Below are 20,188 nucleotides of genomic sequence, written 5' to 3'. Positions count from 1 at the left end.
AACAGCTCTAAGTTCTGGGCCTTGAATAATATAGAAATCATAGACCATGTGGTTTAGATGTATAAAGCCTATATGGAAACAGATCTTTTCCTAATAACCAGAAAGCCATTCTCATGCCTAGGCAGGAGGTGCTGAGGAGGATGCCCTGCCTGCACTTGATATGGCACCCAGGATGCTGCCCTTTATGCCGAGATCTGCATTTCTCCTGGGGCCTTGATGCTCGTGTACATAGGAGGCCTGGTGTGTCTTCCTAGGGCCTTGATGCTCATGCACATAGGAGGCCTGGCGTGTCTTCCTAGGGCCTTGATGCTCATGTACATAGGAGGCTTGGCGTGTCTTCCTGGGGTCTTGATGCTCATGTACATAGGAGGCCTGGTGTGTCTTCCTAGGGCCTTGATGTTCATGCACATAGGAGGCCTGGCACATCTCCTGGTTCTACTGCCAGCCTCACATCTGTAGGAGGATGGAACTGTGTAACCCATGATATAACCCTGCTCACACAAGCATAGACTTTTACAGCTAAATGGAACCTTAGAGACCATCTACCTGCACTAGTCAGGGTTCTCATCATCATCATTGATCATCATTAATATTAATACTAGTAATGACTCACTTTTCTAGAGCCCTTTAACATGTGTGGCACCATACCTACTTCCCCAAGTATTGGAGGTGGCTTATAGGCTAAAACAGTCTGTCTTTGTCATAACGCCCACATCAGATTAATGTACCCAGTCAACAAGCATTTATTAAATGCCTAGTCTGTGCCAGCCACTGTCTGGGGAGATGGGCTTACTGACTGCATGGTTGATCTGAGCTATTGTGTAGAAATTGGTTGTTACCAAATTAGACAAAAAGAAAATTTGACAAAAAGGCCATTCATCTGATAGCTACAAATAGAAACAACTTGATTCTTGCTGTACAAAACTGACTATGGAAAAAGGACAGCAACCACTTTTTAAAGGGTAGTAGCATCAGTCTTATCTTTTTTCTCTTTCTAGTCAACCCTCCAAATAAGACTGAAAATAGAAAGGACATCTGGAATCCAGAGGAGGTGCCAGAAGGATCGGAGTTTGATGACATGTGGGACCCCCGGGGACAGCCAGAGTAAGTCAAGTGAAGCCAGAAATGGATCTGTGGGTACAAGGTAGGCTCGTGATGGCATGGTGCTCTCTTTCCAACAAGATGCATGTACCCAATTCCTGACAAGATGGAAAGGCTGGGAACAGAAGGCAAGTGTGCTGATGGATAAAATAAGAAAAGATTAGACCTTTTACTTTAGAAATGATATAACAAAAAAATGGCATCACAGGATCACAGATTTCAAATTAGAAAGGAACTTAGATGTTGTCTTGTCTATTTTCTTCATTTAACAGATGAGGAAACTGAGACCCAGAATGGCTAAATAGCTTGGCTAAGATCACATGGGTAGTAAGTGACAGAGTTGGGTTTCCACTATGCTGTGTGCAATCCCATTATAAATTTTTCTATAATGTCAGTTATTTGTATAATGTGGGATTCAGAGTGGGAGAAAACCAGCCCCTTAAATTACCAGCATTCCTACAAACTGTTTTATAATACCATGTTTATGTATCAAAGGGCTGCTTTTAATTGTTCAGTGTTCCACAATGTGTGGGAGCTATGTTCTCACTCTAATTATTAATCATTACATGAACTTATTTCTTAGAGATCTGAAGGAACAAATGCAGTATTTCATATACTTTATAAGCAAGATTAAACTCTTGCTTAGTATTACTTTCAATGCCACAAGATTTTAAAAATGTAATTGGGAACTATTGTGCCTAGATCAAGGACCTGTGGTTTTGTATGAGTGGGAATGTGAGATTACAGCCCATCTATAACTCAGTCTTAGAAAGTTGCCTAAGGCCCCTGGACTTACTGGTGGTTACACAGTTATTATCGGAAGTGGGCTTTAAACCCAAATTTTCTTGACTTCAGGCTCTTTGCCTTTCGTTCCTGATGCGAAGATTAAGGAACCCTGGAAATCAAAGACTATAGGACCCTGAAAGTTTGGTCCAAGCCAACCATTGCTTCATGTCTCTATCTCTCCATCTCTTTATCTATCTATCTATCTATCACTGTCTTTATCTGCCTTTCTTCCTTTCCATCCATCCATCCATCCATCCATCCATCCATCCATCCGTCTATCCATTCATCTATCCATCCATCCACCCACTTTTCCATTTTTGAGACTGAGTCTTCTTATCTCACCCTGGTTGGACATGCAGCAGCCACTCACTGTTCACATCCCAATTCTGATCCATATGAAAGCTTTAACTTGTTTCCTTTTTCTGACCTGGACTGGTTTGCCCCTCCTTAGGCAGCCTGGTGGCCTCTCCTCCCAGGGGCTCACCATATTAGTGCCAGAGGTAGTGTGAATACTCAATCAGTTCACAAATTCTGAACTCAAGGGCAACTAGGTGGTAGCAGTGGATAGAACACCAACCCTTGAGATAGGAGAACCAGAGTTCAAATCTAGCCTCAGTTACTTACTAGCTGTGTGACCCTGGGCACGTTACTTTACTCTTATTGCCTCACTTAAAAAAAAAAGTTCTGAACTCAAGTCAAGAAATTAGGTGGCAGAGTAGATAGAGCGCTGGGCCTGGAGTCAATCAATCAATCAATATTTATGAAGTGCCTACTATGTACTGGGGATACAAAAAGAATTCAAATTGGGCCTCAGGCACTTAGTAGCTGGGTAACCCTGGGCAAGTCACTTAACTTCTGTCTCCTCAGTTTCTTTAATGAGGAAGGCAATAGCATGTACCTTCTATTGTTGTTGTGAATATCAAATGAGATAATATTTATAAAGTGCTTGGCACATAGTAGGTGCTTAATCAGGATTATTTTCTTCTTTCCACCAGCCTTAACCTCCCCAGTAGCAGGGACCACTTTGGCTTTTAGATAAAGTACATTATGCTATCTTGGAGGGAGGAAAATCTATACTATTATAAAATGCCACACTGAGTAATTGTTCCTCAACAGTTAATACTGTTAGGTTAATTGAAATGTTTTTAACGTATTAAAACACAAAAGCAAGTTAGTTAACTTAAAAATGATAAAGCAAAATAATTTTTTAAATTTTGCTATCTACACAACCTTCATTCGGCATCCAGACAAAAAGTGGACTTTATCTAACATGATATGAAACATACAAGTCATTTTAACTTCTCAGCCAGAGGTGCCACAGGGTTGGAGAAGAGCAACTATTACAGTTTTCAAAAGAAAGGATGAGTAGACTCTCCAAAGTAGAGACCAGTGAACCTGCCTTTGATTCCTTGCAAAATTCTGGAACATAGGATGTCTAACGAACTTCTAGAAAAGGAAATATTGATCAGAAAGAGCCAGCCTGGTTTCCTCAAGACTTAGACTAGTAGAAGAGACAATGTGGTATAATGGTTACAGGACTGACCTTGGGGTGAGGGACAACTGGGTTCAAATCCTGCTTTTGACACATACTGACTTTGGGACTATAGGCAAATCACAGAAGCTCTCAGTATCCCTAGCACACTCTCAAAGATTATAAGTTACACAGACAGGTTACTGATCTGCATTGGTGTAAAAACTTTTCACACTGGGAGTTTCTTACACCAAAGAAATCATAGATCTGGAGCAACTACAAAAATTGACAGGTAGATCAGGGGAATATTGTAGATATTTTTGGCCTAGATTTGAGCATTTCCTGTTTCAGAGACTTGGGCTAGGATGTAGTCATAGGGCTTCAGAATTGGCTGAATGGCCAGACTCAAAGAGCACCATGGTCACAAATCATTTGATGTCAACTTGGAAAGAGGCCTCTATGAATGGTCTTGTTCCCTGGGCTTGGCCTTGTGCTGTTTTCTAATGAAATCAGTCATTTGGATAAAGGCAAAGATGGTGTGCTTATCAAATTCACAGTTGATACAAAGGTTGCTTGTTGGATGACAAAGTCAGGATCCAAAAATAGCTCTGCAGACTAGACTAGACCGCTGACCCAAATCTAAAAAGATGAAATTTAATAAGAATAAATGTAAAGTTTTACACTTGGTCTCAAGAAGTCAGAACTTCATGAGGACAAGATGAGAAGATGTGGCTCTTAGCCTCTTATCCAGAAGAAATCTGGGAGTGTGAGTAGAACACAAACTCCATATAAGTCAGCCATTCAATACTCTAATGGAGCTAGGGTCTTGCTAATGTGGGCAGTTTCTTAGTCTATATGGTGCTTGTCCGTGTCCTCTACTTTCCATCAATTCTCCACAGAGACTTTTCCCAGATTTATTGGGGCTTTCTTCTAGATTTCTTGACATTAACCAATACCAATGGAGTGTGTGCTGCCTGTTGCTTGTCCCTTTGTTACCTAACCAGTCCATTCCCTTAATATTCAAATTTTCTTTTTCATGTCAAACAACGAATATTCGCAACGAACAACCAGAACTTCTTGAGAAGGGGAGTGACATGGTCAGGCCTGTGCTTTAGAAATATCACTTTGGCAGCTGTATAGAGGATGAATTGGAGGGAGGAGCCAGAGAGACCAGGTAGGTCCAGGCTGTCAGGCGATGAGGACCTGAACTAGGGTGATAACCATGTGAGTGGAGGACGGAGAGAGGTGGAGGTAAAAGATTTGAGGGATGAGAGACATGGAAGAGTGGCCTCAACAGAAATAAAGAAGTTCAATAGAGGAGGAAGTTTGGAGGGAAAGATAATAAACATTCTGTTTTAGCCATGTTGAATTTGAGGTGCCTATGGGACATCTAGTTGCAAATATCCAATAGACAGTTGGTGATGTGGAACTGGATATATGAATTTGTGAGGCTGTAGTGTTAACGGGATAAGATCTCCTCCCATTAATAGGCCTATGTGCCCAGCTGTGATACCTCCTGAATCACAGAGCCTACTGAGGGAGGGAAGCTTGCTTAGGGAAGGCTTGCTCGTAGGAAGGCTTTCACACCTTTTGCCAATTTCTAATTAGGCACTAGGTCACAAGGGTTGTCATACCTTCTGGCTCTGAGAAGTGTATATATATTCTGAATTGATATTTTACTTTGGGGGCTCACTTAGAAGGATCTTGTGATTCCCTGGTCGAGATTCTGAGTGGCCGTATGTTCAGAGCTCCCTGACTGCTCAGATGTAAAGGTTTTCTCCCTCCAGGGATGTATGTAAAGTGTATAGTTGATTCAGGCAGTCAGAGCCCTGTCTGTTGGTCTTTATTTCTCTGCTTGTGTTTTCTCTGAAGTTCAGGGTGTTGACTTTTCCCCTGAACTAGTAAATGTAAATTTTTTGGCTTTTTTTTTTTGGAGTGGGGGAAGGCAGGGCAATGGGGGTTAAGTGATTTGCCCAAGGTCACACAGCTAGTAAATGTTAAGTGTCTGAGGCTGGATTTGAATTCAGGTCCTTCTGACTCCAGGATGGGTACTCTGTTCTCTGTGCCACCTATCTACCCTGAGTGAATGTAATTTTAAAAAAAAGATTATTGATCTTAGGGAATGCTCTCTTGCTTGTTGTATATTACTCTCTTGTTTTCTCTCTTACTTGTCTGGCCAGTCTTCCTCAGTCTCATTTGCTGCATCATCCATCTAACTCCCTGTGAGTGTTCCCTAAGGTTCTGTCCTTGGTCTTTGTCTCTTTTACACTCTCTCTTAGTGACCTTGTAAGCATCATGGGTCCAACTAGCATCTCTGTGCATATGACTGCAGCAGCAACCACACTGGCACACCCAGGATGGCTGCTAGTACAGGTACTTAGATCTGCTTTACTAGGAAAGATAGCTGTTTAAGGAGTCAACAATCTTTTTAAATTACATTCGCTAGTTCAGGGTAAAAGTCAGCACCCTGACCAACTTTGATAAACTTAGCTCTTCTCAGAAATACAGTGATCCAAGACAATTCCAAAAGACTCATGATGGAAATGCTATCCACATCCAGAGAAAGAACTATGGAGTCTGAATACAGATCAAAGCATACTGTTTTTCCTTTTTTTCCTTTCTCATGGCTTTGTCCCTTTTATTCTGATTCTTCTTTCATAACATGACTAATGTGGAAATATATTTAATATGTATGCCTATATCAGATTGCTTGCCATCTTGGAGAGGGGGGAAGAGACAGAGAGAAGGAGAAAAAAATTTGGAATTCAAAATCTTATAAGATTTTGAAGTGAATTATAAGTGAATGTTGAGGGGCAGCTAGGTGACACAGTGAATAGAGCACCCGCCCTAGAGTCAGGAGGACCTGAGTTCAAATCCAACCTCAGGTACTTACTAGCTGTGTGACCTCGGGCAAGTCACTTAACCCCAAGTGCCTTGCCTTCCCCCTTCGAAAAAAACAGTGAATTTTGAAAACTGTCTTTACATGTAATTGGAAAAAATAAAATACTATTAATTGGGGGGGGGAAAGAGGAAGGAACCAGGAGAGAAATATCTTGCAGCAGGATGTAGTCAGCAGCAGAATACAAGTTCCAACAGGTCCTTTCATGTTCCAAAGGCTTTGGATGTACTGTATGATGTACTATATTTCTGTGGTTTGAAGACCAGTCTAACTAAGTTGGAGAGACTCATCTTACCAGGTCGGGCCTCACAGTGATACATCTTTTCTCAGCCAAAGCATATACCATCTGCCAAGTTATAGAGGAATTGTGATCTCAGTAGGCAGAGAGAATACTCATAACAATGAAATCGTGAATTTTTGATATATTGAAATAAGAAGTTAGTCCTGTTTGTCAGGACTAACACAGTCACACATGTTTTGTGATACCATGTCAGAAAGAGACCTAAAAGGAAAGGGCCTTCTTTGCAGCCTTAGCCATGGATGTAGGGCATAGAAATGGAGAGAATGGGGCAGCTAGGTGGTGCAGTGAATAGAGCACCAGCCCTGGAGTCAGAAGGACGTGAGTTCAAATCCAGCCTCAGACACTTGCCATGTGCCTTGGGCAAGTCACTGAACCCCAATTGCCCTGCCTTCCCCCCTCCAAAAAGCAAAAAAAAGGAGAAATAAATGGATAGAATAGGAGATTAACAGTGTCTACAAGTGGATGAAACTAAGGACCAGGACCAGGCCATGCCAGAGCAATCAAAGCCATAAACGGGGGAAAGTCATGGTACAAAGGAGCAGATGAAAGGGGGGTGGTCCAAGCTGAATCAGTGAAAGAACCAGAAATGATGGGGAGTCCTATGCCAGGCTAAAAGTTTCCTTGGGCACTTAATGTAACCAGTAGATTCACTCTAGTCAGTTTAAGCTCCCATCATCCTTCACCTGGACTTTTCTTTCCCTCTACGTCAGTAGGTCTTTGTGCCTCTTCATGTGATGTCATTTACCTTACTCTGTCTCCCCTTTTCCTCTTCTCCCAGTACAATCCATTTCTGCACCTCTTAATTTTTGTATCATCACACCAAAGTCAACTTATACCCACACCATCTGTTTATGTATGTGCCACTTCTAAATTCCATAATGAAGATATGGCTCTCAAGAGTTACAAGTATCATCTCTCTGTGTAGGGAGGTAAACAGTTTAACCTTTTTGAATAACATGTTTGTTTTTCTTTCCTGTTTGTCTTTTTATGCTTCTCTTGAATCTTGTATTTGAAGATCAAATTTTATGTTCAGCTCTGGTTTTTCATCAGGAATGATTGAAAGTTTCCTATTTCGTTGAATGTCAATCTTTCCCCCTGAAAGATTGTGCTCATTATTGCTGGGTAGTTTTTTCTTTTTTTTTGCTTTTTGGAGGGCAGTTGGGGCTAAGTGACTTGCCCAAGGTCACATGGCTAGTTTTTGTGTTAAGCATCTGAGGCCGGATTTGAACTCAGGTCCTCCTGACTCCAGGGCTGGTGCTCTATTCACTGCACCACCTAGCCGTCCCTGGGTAGTTGATTCTTGATTGTGATCTAAGCTCCTTTGCCTTCTGGAATATCATATTCCAAGCCCTCCAGTGCTTTAATGTAGAAGCTACTAAGTCCTGTGTAGTCCTGACTGTGGTTTCATGATATTTAAATTGTTTCTTTCTGGCTGCTTGCAATATTTTCTCCTTGACCTGATAATTCCAGAATTTGGCTAAAATATTCCTTGGAGGTTTCATTTTGGGATCTCTTTCAGGAGGTGATTGGTGCATTCTTTTTTTTTTAATTAATATTTTATTTATTTATTTTTAGTTTTCAACATTCAACAAGATTTTGAGTTACAAATTTTCTCCCTGTCTTTCCCCTACCCCATACCCCAAGATAGCAGGCCTACTGAATACCTTTTCCCCCAGTCTGCTCTCTCTTCTATCCTCCCCCATCCCCCCCAAATTTCTAGTAGGGCAAAATGGAGTGCTACACCCTATTGCCTGTATATCTTATTTCCTGGTTGCATGTAAAAAACAAATTTTTTTAACATTTGGTTTTAAAACTTTGATTTCCAGATTCTTTCCCTTCCTCCCTCCTCACCCACTCCCACTGGGAAGACAAGCAATTCAATATAGGTTGTACTTGTGTAGTTACACAAAAATGTTTCCATAGTGGTTATATTGTGAAAGACTAACTATATTTCCCTCCATCCTATCCCACCTCCACTTATTCTATTTTCTACTTTGACCCTGTCCATTTTCAAAAGTGTTTGTTTCTAACTTCTCTGTCCTCCAATCTACCCTCCCTTCTATCATCCCCCCTCTTATCTCCTTCCCCCTACTATCCTGTAGGGTAAGATACCCAATTGAGTGTGTATATTATTTCCTCCTTAAGCCAAATTCAATGAGAATAAGGTTGACCCATTCCCTTTCACCTTCCTTCTCTTCCCCTCCATTGTAACAGTTTTCTCTTGCCTCTTTTATATGAGACAATTTACCCTATTCTATCTCTCCCTTTCTCCTCCCATTATATTCCTCTCTCTCACCTCTTTTTTTTTTGGAGGGCAATTGGGGTTACGTAACTAGCCCAAGGTTACACGGCTAGTTTTTTTTTGTGTGGGTGGTAAGTGTCTGAGGCCAGAACCGAACTCAGGTCTTCCTGACTCCGGGGCCGGCGCTCTCCTCACTGTGCCACCTAGCCACCCCAAATTATTGCTGAGATCTTTTTTTTTTGGAGGGCAGTTGGGGTTAAGTGACTTGCCCAAGGTCACATGGCTAGTCTTTTGTGTTAAGTGTCTGAGGCTGGATTTGAACTCAGGTCCTCCTGACTCCAGGGTCGGCGCTCTATCCACTGCATCACCTAGCTGCCCTCTCTCACCTCTTAATTTTATTTTTTAGATATCATCCCTTCATATTCAACTCATCCTGTAACCTCTATGTATACATGTACACACATATGTACCCACACATATATATTTATACACACATACACCCTCCTATATATACATATATGTATATATTTTATGCACATATATTCCCTTCAACTATCCTCATACTGAGAAAAGTCTCATGAGTTACAATGATTGTTTTTCCATGTAGGGATGTAAATAGTTCAACTTTAATAAGTTCCTTATGATTTCTTTTTACTGTTTACCTGTTCATGCTTCTCTTGCTTCTTGTATTTGAAAGTCAAATTTTCTGTTCAGCTCTGATTTTTTCATCAAGAATACTTGAAAGTAGGGTAGCTAGGTGGCACAGTGAATAGAGCACCAGCCCTAGAGTTAGGAGGACCTGAGTTCAAATCCAGCCTCAGACATTTAACACTTATTGGCCATGTGACCTTGGGCAAGTCACTTAACCCCAATTGCCCTGCCCTCTCCCGTCAAAAAAAAAAAGAATAATTGAAAATCCTCTATTTCATTGAATGACCATATTTTCCTCTGAAGCATTATACTCAGTTTTGCTGGGTAGGTGATTCGTGGTTTTAGTCCTAGCTCCTTTGACCTCTGGAATATCATATTCCAAGCCCTTCGACCCCTTAATGTTGAAACTGCTAGATCTTGTGTTATCCTGATTGTGTTTCCACAGTACTCAAATTGTTTCTTCCTGACAGCTTGTAATATTTTCTCCTTGACCTGGGAACTCTGGAATTTGGCTATAATATTCCTAGGAGTTTTTTGGGGGGGATCTTTTTCAAGAGGTGATTGGTGAATTCTTTCAATTTCTGTTTTGCCCTCTGGTTGTAGAATATCAGGGCAATTTTGCTTGAGAATTTCTTGAAGGATGATTTCTAGGTTCTTTTTTTGATCATGAATTTCAGGTAGTCCAATAATTTTAAAATTATCTCTCCTGGATCTATTTTCCAGGTCAGTGGTTTTTCCAGTGAGATATTCCACATTGCCTTCTATGTTTTCATTTGTTTGGATCTGTTTTAGAGTATCTTGATTTCTCATAAAGTCGTTGGTTTCCATTTGCTCCAGTCTAATTTTGAAGGAATTATTCTCGTCAGTGAGTTTTTGAAATTCCTTTTCCATCTGGACAATTTGTTTCTCTGTCACTTTGTGAGTTTTGTAGCTCTAAAATTTGTTTAGAGTCATATTTTACAGGTATTGGAGGTGTTTGGAGCGGGAGCTCACACCAAGTTTTTGCTTTTACTCTGCCATCTTCTGGTGCATTCTTTCAGTGAGTATTTTGCTCTCTGGTTCTAATCTATGAGGGCATTTTTCCTTGATAATTTCTTGAAAGATACTGTTCAGGCTCTTTTTTTTTGTTCGTGGCTTTTAGGTAGTCCAGTCATTCTTAAATTATCTCTCATGGATCTATATTCCAGGTCAGTGGTTTCATATTTTCTTATATATTTTTTTCATTCTTTTGATTTTATTTAACTGATCCTTGATGTTTCGGGGCAGCTAGGTGGCACAGTAAATAGAGCACCTGGCCTGGAGTCAGGAAGATCTGAATTCAAATCCAGCTTCAGACACTTAACACACACAAAAAAACTAGCCATGTGAATTTGAGCAAGTCACTTAACCCCAACTGCCCTACCTTCCCCCCTCCAAAAAGCAAAAAAAAAGTCTTGATGTCTTATGGAGTCATTAGCTTCCACTTGCCCAATTCTGATTTTTAAGTAATTCTTTTCTTGAGTTAGCATTTGTACCTCCTTTTCCATTTGACCAATTCTACTTTTTAATGAGTTGTTTCCTTCAGTGGATTTTTTTTTTCCATTTGGCCAATTGCATTTTTTTTAAGGAATTGTTTTCTTCAGTCAGTTTTGTCCTTTCTTTTCCAAGCTGTTGACTTTCTCTTACATACCTCTCATTTCATTTCCCAAATTTTCTTCTGCCTCTCTTATTTGACTTTTAAAATCCTTGCGGTCATCCAAGAAGGCTTTTGGGGCTTGAGACCAGTTCCTATTCCCCTTTGAGGTTTTGGATGTAGGTATATTGACAGTGTTGTCCTCTTCTGAGTTTGTGTTTTGATCTTCCTTGTCACTATGATAACTTTCTATGGTCAATGTTCATTTTTACTTCTTGCTCATCTTTTTGCCTATTTCCTGGCTTTTAAAGTTGAAATCTCCTGCTGGATTCCAGGGGGCACTGTACCAGGTTTCTTGTGCTGAGGCCAGGGGCCTCATCACTGACTTTCTGCCCTGGAGCCTCAGCTGCTGTCAGCTGGAGACTGTAGAGGTCTGGCAGCTTACCTGGTGCTGAACTGGGTTCCTTATGGTGGTGTCCGGCGTGTGCTGGGGCCAGGTGGGGTTTTTCTGCATTTTCCTGGGGTTACACTAAAGCACGTGGAGGTCAGACCTCTGGAGGATGCCTGCCCACCTGGGGCTACACTGAAGTATGTGGTGTTTTTCCAAGTTATAGACTGCCAGTTCTCCTGGCTATGCTAATGCGTGTGTGTTGGGGGGGGGGGTGCTGGTGTTGGCATTTGCCTGCTCCATCGAATTGGGGCTTAGGATCTCCTACTGGTTTCTGAAGTGGGGCTTTCTGGGATACTTCCAGTCCTAGAACGCTCTCTCCTTTTACTTGAATGATATGGGACCTTTCTTGCTGATCCCCCAAGTCTCCCAGACAAAAAAATTGTTCCACCCCATCTTTCCCACCTTCATCTTTCTGCTAGTTCCACTGTTCCAGGATTTGTTCTGGGGTGCTATTTTATGGTTCTTTGGAGGTGAATATGGGAGAGCTACAGCAATTTACTGCTTACTCCACTATCTTGGCTCCCACAAGTCCCTCTTCTTCTCTTTCCTGCCTTCTTCTACATTACTCCCCTCCACACACTCTATGGTCCAGCTATAATGTCCTCTTCCTAACACGTGATTCTCCATCTCCCAGTGGCTGACCCCCGTTCCTGTAATTGTCTCCCTTTTAACCCTGGCTTCTTACACTCTGTGGATCCCTTTAAGACTCAGTTCAAGTGCCTCCTCCTGAATAGAACTATGCTGGTTCTCCCAGCTGCTAGCCCCTTCCCTTCAAAGGCTACCATTTGATCTATTCTGCGTGTATCTTGTATGTACCCATTGCATATTGTCTCTCTGTGCTCCCTGAGATGAAAGACTTGTTTGTTTTTTGGTCTCACCAGTGCCCAATACAGCACCTGATACATAATCAACTCTTAATAAATGCTTCCTGATCTATTAATTAATTATTGTGGCTGAACAGTCCTTAGTGTCAAGGTTGCTAGAGTGTTATCATTAGCTCCATCACCACAAACATCTCTTTGAGTTGAGGGCTAGGTGAATATCTTTTGGTATGGGAAAGGGTCTCCCTAGTCCTCTGAGGCAACCTCCTCTTTGCCTTGTCAGCATACCTTGGTTCAAATCCTGCCTCAAACATTTTCTAGCTGTGTGACCCTGGACCAAGAGCTCAGGTTCTCCTGACTCCAGGGCTGGTGCTCTATCCACTATGCCACCTAGCTGCCCCTGATCCTTTGTTTTAATTCCTTTCCCAAAGGGGTACTAGTAGAGGAATGGGGAACCAGGAGTGATATATCTATGTAGTCTGAATTTCATTCCTTTTTGGCCCTGAAGCAATAACAATAATAATAGATGACATTTACATAACTTTTCATGGTTTGCAAAGCACTTTTATATATGTTATCTTGTTTAAGCAATAGAAAGATAATGAACTCCTGATGCTTTTTGCACAGGGTGAGTGACATCTTCAATAATAATGGCCCACTGCTAATGCTGCCTTAGTACTATTATGGCTTTTACAATTTGAAATGACTAAAAACAGGCATGCTAATTTGAGATCCATTTGAACACAGGAAATGCCATCTGTTTGCCAAGTTGATTATCATGAAAACTAAGTTAAAAATCTTTTAAATTTCTAAATGGTATTTTGCTATATGGGAATGGAAAGATAAAATAATTTGAAATGGCACTGATTTCAATCTTCCCAGGCTTTTCTTTTAGCCAAATGGCATTAGCAGTAGCCCATTAATTTCTAGGATAACATCAAACCCTTATTTTCCAGTTTTGCCACATTTACACACAGCTCAAAGAGGGGAAACAAAAACAGGCAGTGTGCTTTGGACAAGGCTTCCTCCCCCAGTCTGCCCCTGACCCAAACAGCTCCCTGCTCAGACACATTGCTGACTTCCCAAACACCAATTAAATGTCAAAGGGGCCACTACAGGCTAGGCCTATAAATTGATGTACCAAAATGATTTTGTATATACCAATTAAAGGTCTGTTATTCCTTTTAGGGTCACAGAGTGAAAGCCATTCAGTCCAACCCCTTCATTTTACAGAGATAGAAATTGAGGGAAAATGATTTGTAGTTAGTAATTATTTGAGGTGGGATTTGAACTCAGATCTTCCAGTCTCCAAGTAGTGTGCTGTCCACTAAAGCCCTAGATTTAACACTTTTTCTCCTCACCTTGATATTTGTTACCAATTTGAGGAAAACCCTTCCCTAGTTACCTTTCTGCAGATCTGTTTTTGTCATACAGTTTCCCTGCACAGGCTGTCTTGGTTTTCTACTCTGTGCCTATAAGCTGTTACCTTGTAGATCCCAATTATCATTTGTTTTGTTTCTTTCAGGTATGACATTATATTCAAACAGCAGGTGGGGGCAGAGGATGTATTCCTGGGCATGACCAGAAAGGACCCTTCTACAGCCTGCTGTGAGGATCTCTTGGTGAGTTAGATACTGATGTCAGATCTGCACCCAAAAGAAATCCAATTGCTGGGTGTCTCTTGTTTATATCGATCCTTACCATCAAGTGGCTTAAAAACTTTTTTTTCCCCTTTGGATCAGCTGTGTGAGTTCATTGGTATAGGGAACTCCTGGTGTGGACATTCCCTCTGCCTACATAGATCAGAGTTAATGCTGAAATTTGTAGGCTTAGAAAGTTGCCTAGAGGTAGCTAGGTGGTGTTGCAGTGAATAGAGCACTGGCCCTGGAGTCAGGAGGAACTGAGTTCAGATCTGACCTCAGACACTTGACACACTTACTAGCTGTGTGACCTTGGGCAAGTCACTTAACCCCAATTGCCCTGCCTTCCCTCTAACAAAGGAAAAAAAAAAGTAAGTTGCTTGAGGTATGAAGATTGTGATTGGCTCAGTCACACAGTCAGTGTTAGTCAGAAGCAGAACTGTCCCTCTTGCTGATTTTGAGAAAGCACTCTATCATCTAGACTACACGTCTATAAGAGAAATAGCATATACAGGCATAAGAAGTCATATTTCTATACAGATTTAAGGTTTACAAAGCACTTTCTTCTCAACCACCCTGGAGGTAAAGAATGCAAATGTGATTATCCCCATTTTAAAGATAAGGAAGCTGAGGCTCAGAAAGAGAGAGTGACATTCCCATAAGCCATCAAGATATGAAGTCTTGGGATCAAGACTCAAACTCACATCTTTTGTTCAGGTTGAGAGAATGAAGAGTTCCGTGATCTTTCCACTATGTCAAACATGCACCTATGCATATAGACAAAATGTATACAGACAAGATTTATACATACACATCCAGACTCACACTTTTCCATGAATGGCTCCTGTCCCATTAAGACAGATAAGACAGATGATGATAATAATAATAATAATAATAATAATAATAATAATAATTGGACTCAATTTTCTCTTATTAGACTCTTTCCTGGTACCATGTGATTGACTCATGGCTCCTATTAGATGATAGATACACAGTCTAGACCAACAATTCTCTTTTTGAAGTTATCTTATCCCTTCTTTGTGTATTTCTTTTCATTTAGAGATTTAAAAAAATGTGTAGTCTCTAAATTTATATACTGAAAGGAAGACTGAGGATTCATCCCACCACTTCTTTGAAGGGCCACTGTAACAAGGTGGAAAGCTTCTTCAATGCCAAGCTACCAACCTAGTAGCCAAGAAGTGCCAGGTGGAGGTCAGGTTTGGAGAATGCTTGGAATTACAAGTCCCTTTACAAGTTTTGACATGTAGTATTAGCGTTGCAGAAAGCTTGTGTCTATCTTCCTTTCTATACCCTTGTGGCCTAAGTAATATGGAGAATAGTGCATCTTTTTTGTTTGTTTGTCTATTTGTATTTTTGGAGGGGGCAAGGCAGGGCAATTAGGGTTAAGTGACTTGCCCAAGGTCACACAGCTAGTAAGTTTTAAGTGTCTGAGGTGGGATTTAAACTCAGGTCCTCCTGACTCCAGGGCCAGTGCTCTATTCACTGCAGCGCCACCTAGCGGCCCCAAGAATAAAGCACTGTGCAATACACAACTCTTTCCTTGTGTGCCAGAACTCTGGATTTATATAGATCAGGTCAAGTCATACTCTATGGTGCATTCTCCACTCAAAATTTCACTAATCAGGATTTGGCAATTTTGCCTCTACCCAAAATTTCCCTTGGGAGCAATTCTCCAAAGGTCTTCAAACAAAAGGGAAAAGGCCCTCAACTCCCACTTAGACCAAGAAGATATTGAGTCACCTCTACACTGGCTTCCTTCTCCCTTCTTTACCATCTTGTCTCCTTGGTGAACTAGTTTAACTGTACATGCTCTTCTGCTCACAAGTCCCTTTGTACCTATTGCTGATATTGCCCTGTTCCTCAATTTTCCCATTTCCCATAACATTCTCCTTGATTGCTTCTCAGATGTGTGTGTGTGTGTGTGTGTGTGTGTATGAAGGTCATAACCTTCAACTAGGTCATAGCCACTAACTGTGTGTGTCCCACAGGGCTCTGTCCTGACTCCTCTTCTTTTCTCCCTCTATATCCTGTTTCTCTTTGTACTCTTCTCAGTTCCCATGGATTCAGTTATCATCTCTATGCAGTTGATTCTCAAATCTATTTTTCTAGCTCTAACTTCTCTCCTGCCTTCCAGTCTCATGTCTCCAACTTCCTCTTGGACATCTGAAACTCGCCATGTTGAAAATTAGACTCATCATCTTTCTTCTCAAACCCTCCCCTCTTCTTCATTTTCCTATTGCTGTTATGGGCACCACCATCCTCCCAGTCACCCCCAGGTGTCATTTGGTTCCTCCTTCTCTCTCTCATCCCACCACCCCATCCAAACTGTTGTTGAGCCCTGTAGATTCTACCCTTTCGACATGTTTCATATACTCCTCCTTCTGTCCTTTGACACTACTACCATCCTGGAGCTAGCCCTCACCGTCTCGTGCCTGGGCCTAGTGCAGTAGTCTGCTGGTTAGGAATTTCCCTGCCTCCAGTCTCTCCCCACTCCAGTCCTTCACTCAGCTGCCAAAGTGATCTTCCTGAAGTGCAGGTCTGACCATGTCACCCCACCTACTCAGTAAAGTTCAGTGGTCTCCTGTCCCCTCTAGGATTAGATATATAATCCTCCATTTGGCATTTAAAGGCCTTCACAACATGGTTTCTTTCTGCCTTCCCAAACTTTTTACACCTTCCTCACCTCCATGTACTTCTTTAATCTAGTGATATTGGCTTTTTGCTGTCCCTAGCATAAAACTCTACTTCCTGACTCTATTAGCTTTCTCTAGCTTTCCCCCATGCCTTGAATTCTCTCCTTCCTATTCTTCCCTTCCTTGTTTCCTTGGCTTCCTTCAAGTCTCAGCTAAAATCCCACCTTCAGGAAGCCTTTCTTGATCTCCCTCTCTGAGATTATATCAAGTTTATCCTGTATATATCTTATTTGTGCATAAAAAGCATCCCTTTAGTTTTCTATTTTTTGCTTTAACAAAAAGGGCTGCTTTAAATATTTTTGTCCATATAGGTCCCATTCCTCTTTCTCTGATCTCTTTGGGGTATAGTCCTAGTAGTGATACTGCTGGGTTAAAAGGTGTGCACAGTTTAGTGACTTTGGGCCATAGCTCCATATTGCTCTCCAGAACCATTGAGTCACAATTTAAATGTTTCCCTGGATTTCTGGTTTTTAGCCTGTAAAGCCAAGTGCAAGCAGCTTTCCAGAAGAATGCCACTGTGAACAGTTTTTAAGGTTCTGATTACACAGTATAGTGAACACTCTATTTATTCCATAACAGATTAGAGCAAAACATTCACAATAAATCAAGGTACAGCATTCACAATGTTACAACTTATCACAGAAAATCAAAATATAGCATTCACAAAAGTTTATCACAGAAAATGGCCACATAGTTTTCACCACAGTGGTAACAAAGTTTTGAACAAAGAACAATCATTTAGTAAATCAATCATTCAATCATCTCAATCATTCAATCATCCTTAAGGGACACAAAGTACAATAGTCAAAGTTCTCCGCTAATGGGGCACACTAAGTTAACTCAGTCAGTCACTTATTCACTGTTTAATCATCAGAAAACACACAAACCCTCTACCCATAGGTCACTAGTAAATTACAATTTCTCAGTCAGTACACAGTATCCAAGTAAAGTCTTTTTTCAGCTTGACTCAGGGTTATCTCTCAGATTCCCTGGATCCCCTTCCATGGTCCCAGGTCCTACCTAGATTCACCAGACTGTCACCTGGGTTCAAAGGCAGACAGCTTCCAGGTCCTTGTCCAACTCTCCTCACACTTCCTGTTCCACGCTGAAGCTCACAGCATGCAATATACAATAACATTGTAAAAGGTTAAGAAGTGGACAAGAAAAGTAGAGGTGGAAATGAAGCATGTAGACAGCTTTCTAGGAGTTTGATTGAGAAAGGGAGGAGAAATGAAGGACAATAGTTTGAGGAGATGGTAGGGTCTAGTGAGGGTTTTCTTTTAAAGGATGATGAGACTTGGGGGTATATGTAGGCAACAGGGAAAAAGCCAATATACAAGGAGAGAGTAAAGATTGGTAGGGGCAATGATTGTGGGGGCAATCTGCTGGAGAAGACAGGAGGGGATGAGATCAAGGGTACTTGTAGAGGGATTGGCCTTGAAGAGAACAGTCCACCTCTTCATCAAAGATGTGGAAAAGAAGAGAAGAGGGAACTCTAGAGGAATGACCTCTGTTTTTCTTAGTGAAGTTTTAGGTTTGGTCCTCATATGAGAGGGTGGGGGCAGAGGACCCTGTGAGATGCTTGAGGTTTGAAACAGTTGTTGAGGGGAGTAAGATACAGAATCAATTAGGGAGGATTAAAAGGATTATCTCACTGCAGTAAGGGCCCAGTTGAAATTAGAAAACATAAATTCATAGAGACCCAGTCAGCTCAGTTGTGTTGTCTTTCTCTAGCTTTGTTTAGCAATCACAAGTGAGTAGGAATGAAAAAGGCAGATGGTGGGAGGGATCCATAGTTTGGATTCAGCAACCATTGCAAAGCCCTTCTCCTCCCCAGTTCCACATTTTGGATATCCCCAGCATCATCCATTATTGTCTTCTCTTTTGCTCCATTCTCATGAGATGAGGCAATGATAACCCTTCTACTTGTGCCTTTGATATCCTCCTATCACCTCCTAGCACTTCCCCCTTGGACCACCCTTTCTCTTTCCCTAATATATCTTTAAAAATGTCAAAATTAAAGTTAAACTACTTAATTGCATTTAACCTATTACTTTACAACAGTATGACCCCTTTAAGAAATCAGGTTGATGAATCATTCATTCAGAGACAATCTTGGATATAGTTCATTGAGGTCGTTGAGACAGAAAGACATCATATTCCATTAATACAAAAGTCTAGATTCTATAAGTGCTTTTTTCTGGGAAGATCAGAGGAAAATGTATGCCAATGTGATTAGGTCACAAGTGTAAGAAAGTAGGAAGAGGCCAGGTTGTGAAGGCCTTTAAATGCCAAAGAAAGCATTTTATATTTGATCTTGGAGGGGACAGGAAACCACTGGACTTTATTGAATAGAGGGGTGATGTAGTCAAACCTGCACTTTAGAAAGATCACTGAGTGGAGACAGGGAGACCAACCAGCAGACATTAGTCCCAGGCATGAGGTCATGAGAGCCTGCTCCAGGGTGGTGGCAGCATTCGAGGAGAGAAGGGGTCATATGGGAGGGCCGTTGTGAAGGTAGAAATGGCAAAACTTGATGACAGATTGCATGTGTGGGGTGAGTGTGATAGCAGAAGGGACTTGGAGGATGGTGGTTCCCTAATAAAAGAAGGGAGATTTTGAGGGGAAAGATAATGAGTTCCATTTTGGACATGTTTTTTTTATGTTATTATTCTTTTTTTCCAATTTATTTATTTATTTTTCGTTTTCAACATTCATTTCCACAAGATTTTGGGTTACAAATTTTTCTCCCTGTCTTTCCCCTACCCCCACCCCAAAATAGTGAGCCTACTGAATACCCCTTCCCCAATCTGCTCCTTTTTATATCCTCTCCCATCTCCTCTCTAACTTTCTAATAGGGCAAGATGGATTGATATAATTATTCTTAAAATTTTTTAATTAATTAATTAATTTTTAGTTTACGACATTCAGTTCCACAAGCTTTTGAATTTTACATTTTCTCCCCCTCCCTTCTTTCCCCCCTCCCCAAGATGGCGTGCAATCTGATATCAACTCTACATACACATCCATATTTTCACATTAGTCATGTTGGAAAGAAGAATTATAACCCATGGCATGAACCATGAGAAAGAAGATACAAAACAAAACAAAAAAGAGAGGGGGCAAATAGTCTGCTTCAATCTGCATTCAGACTCTGTCATTCTTTCTCTGGCTGTGGATAGCCCTTTCCATCATGAGCCTTTTGGAGTTGTCTTAGACCCTTGCATTGCTGAGAAGAGCCCAGTCTATCAAAGTTAGCCAAGGCACAATGTGGCTGTAACTGTGTACAGTGTACTCTTGGTTCTGCTCCCCTCACTTAGCTTTTGATGTTATTTTTAACATAGCCTTGAGACATCCAATCCAAGGTGCCTGAAAGGCAGTTGATGATGTGAGTCTAGAGCTCAGGAGAGAAACTAGATCTAGATATCGAGATCTGGGAATCATCTGGATAGAGATGGTATTTGAACCCATGGGAACTGACAAGAGAAGAGAGCAGAAT

The 20,188-nt window shown here is 41.2% G+C and overlaps 1 protein-coding gene across 1 annotated transcript in view; it reads left to right on the top strand.

The window, feature by feature from the left end:
- Nucleotides 1-20,188, top strand: part of DNAAF6 (dynein axonemal assembly factor 6) — a 70,691-nt gene that overhangs the window by 29,143 nt on the left and 21,360 nt on the right. Inside the window, exons 4-5 of the mRNA XM_069100447.1 lie at nt 999-1,104; nt 13,861-13,957. Coding sequence (XP_068956548.1) covers nt 999-1,104; nt 13,861-13,957 — 203 coding nt within the window. The remainder of the gene's footprint in view (nt 1-998; nt 1,105-13,860; nt 13,958-20,188) is intronic.

This window comes from Petaurus breviceps, unplaced genomic scaffold (genome assembly GCF_028583685.1).
Source record: "Petaurus breviceps papuanus isolate PSGF00001 unplaced genomic scaffold, PetGlider_PUasm1.0 400, whole genome shotgun sequence".
Lineage (NCBI taxonomy): Eukaryota > Metazoa > Chordata > Mammalia > Diprotodontia > Petauridae > Petaurus > Petaurus breviceps.
The sequence above is the reverse complement of the archived record's forward strand: the minus strand, read 5'-3'. Positions and strand labels throughout refer to the sequence as shown.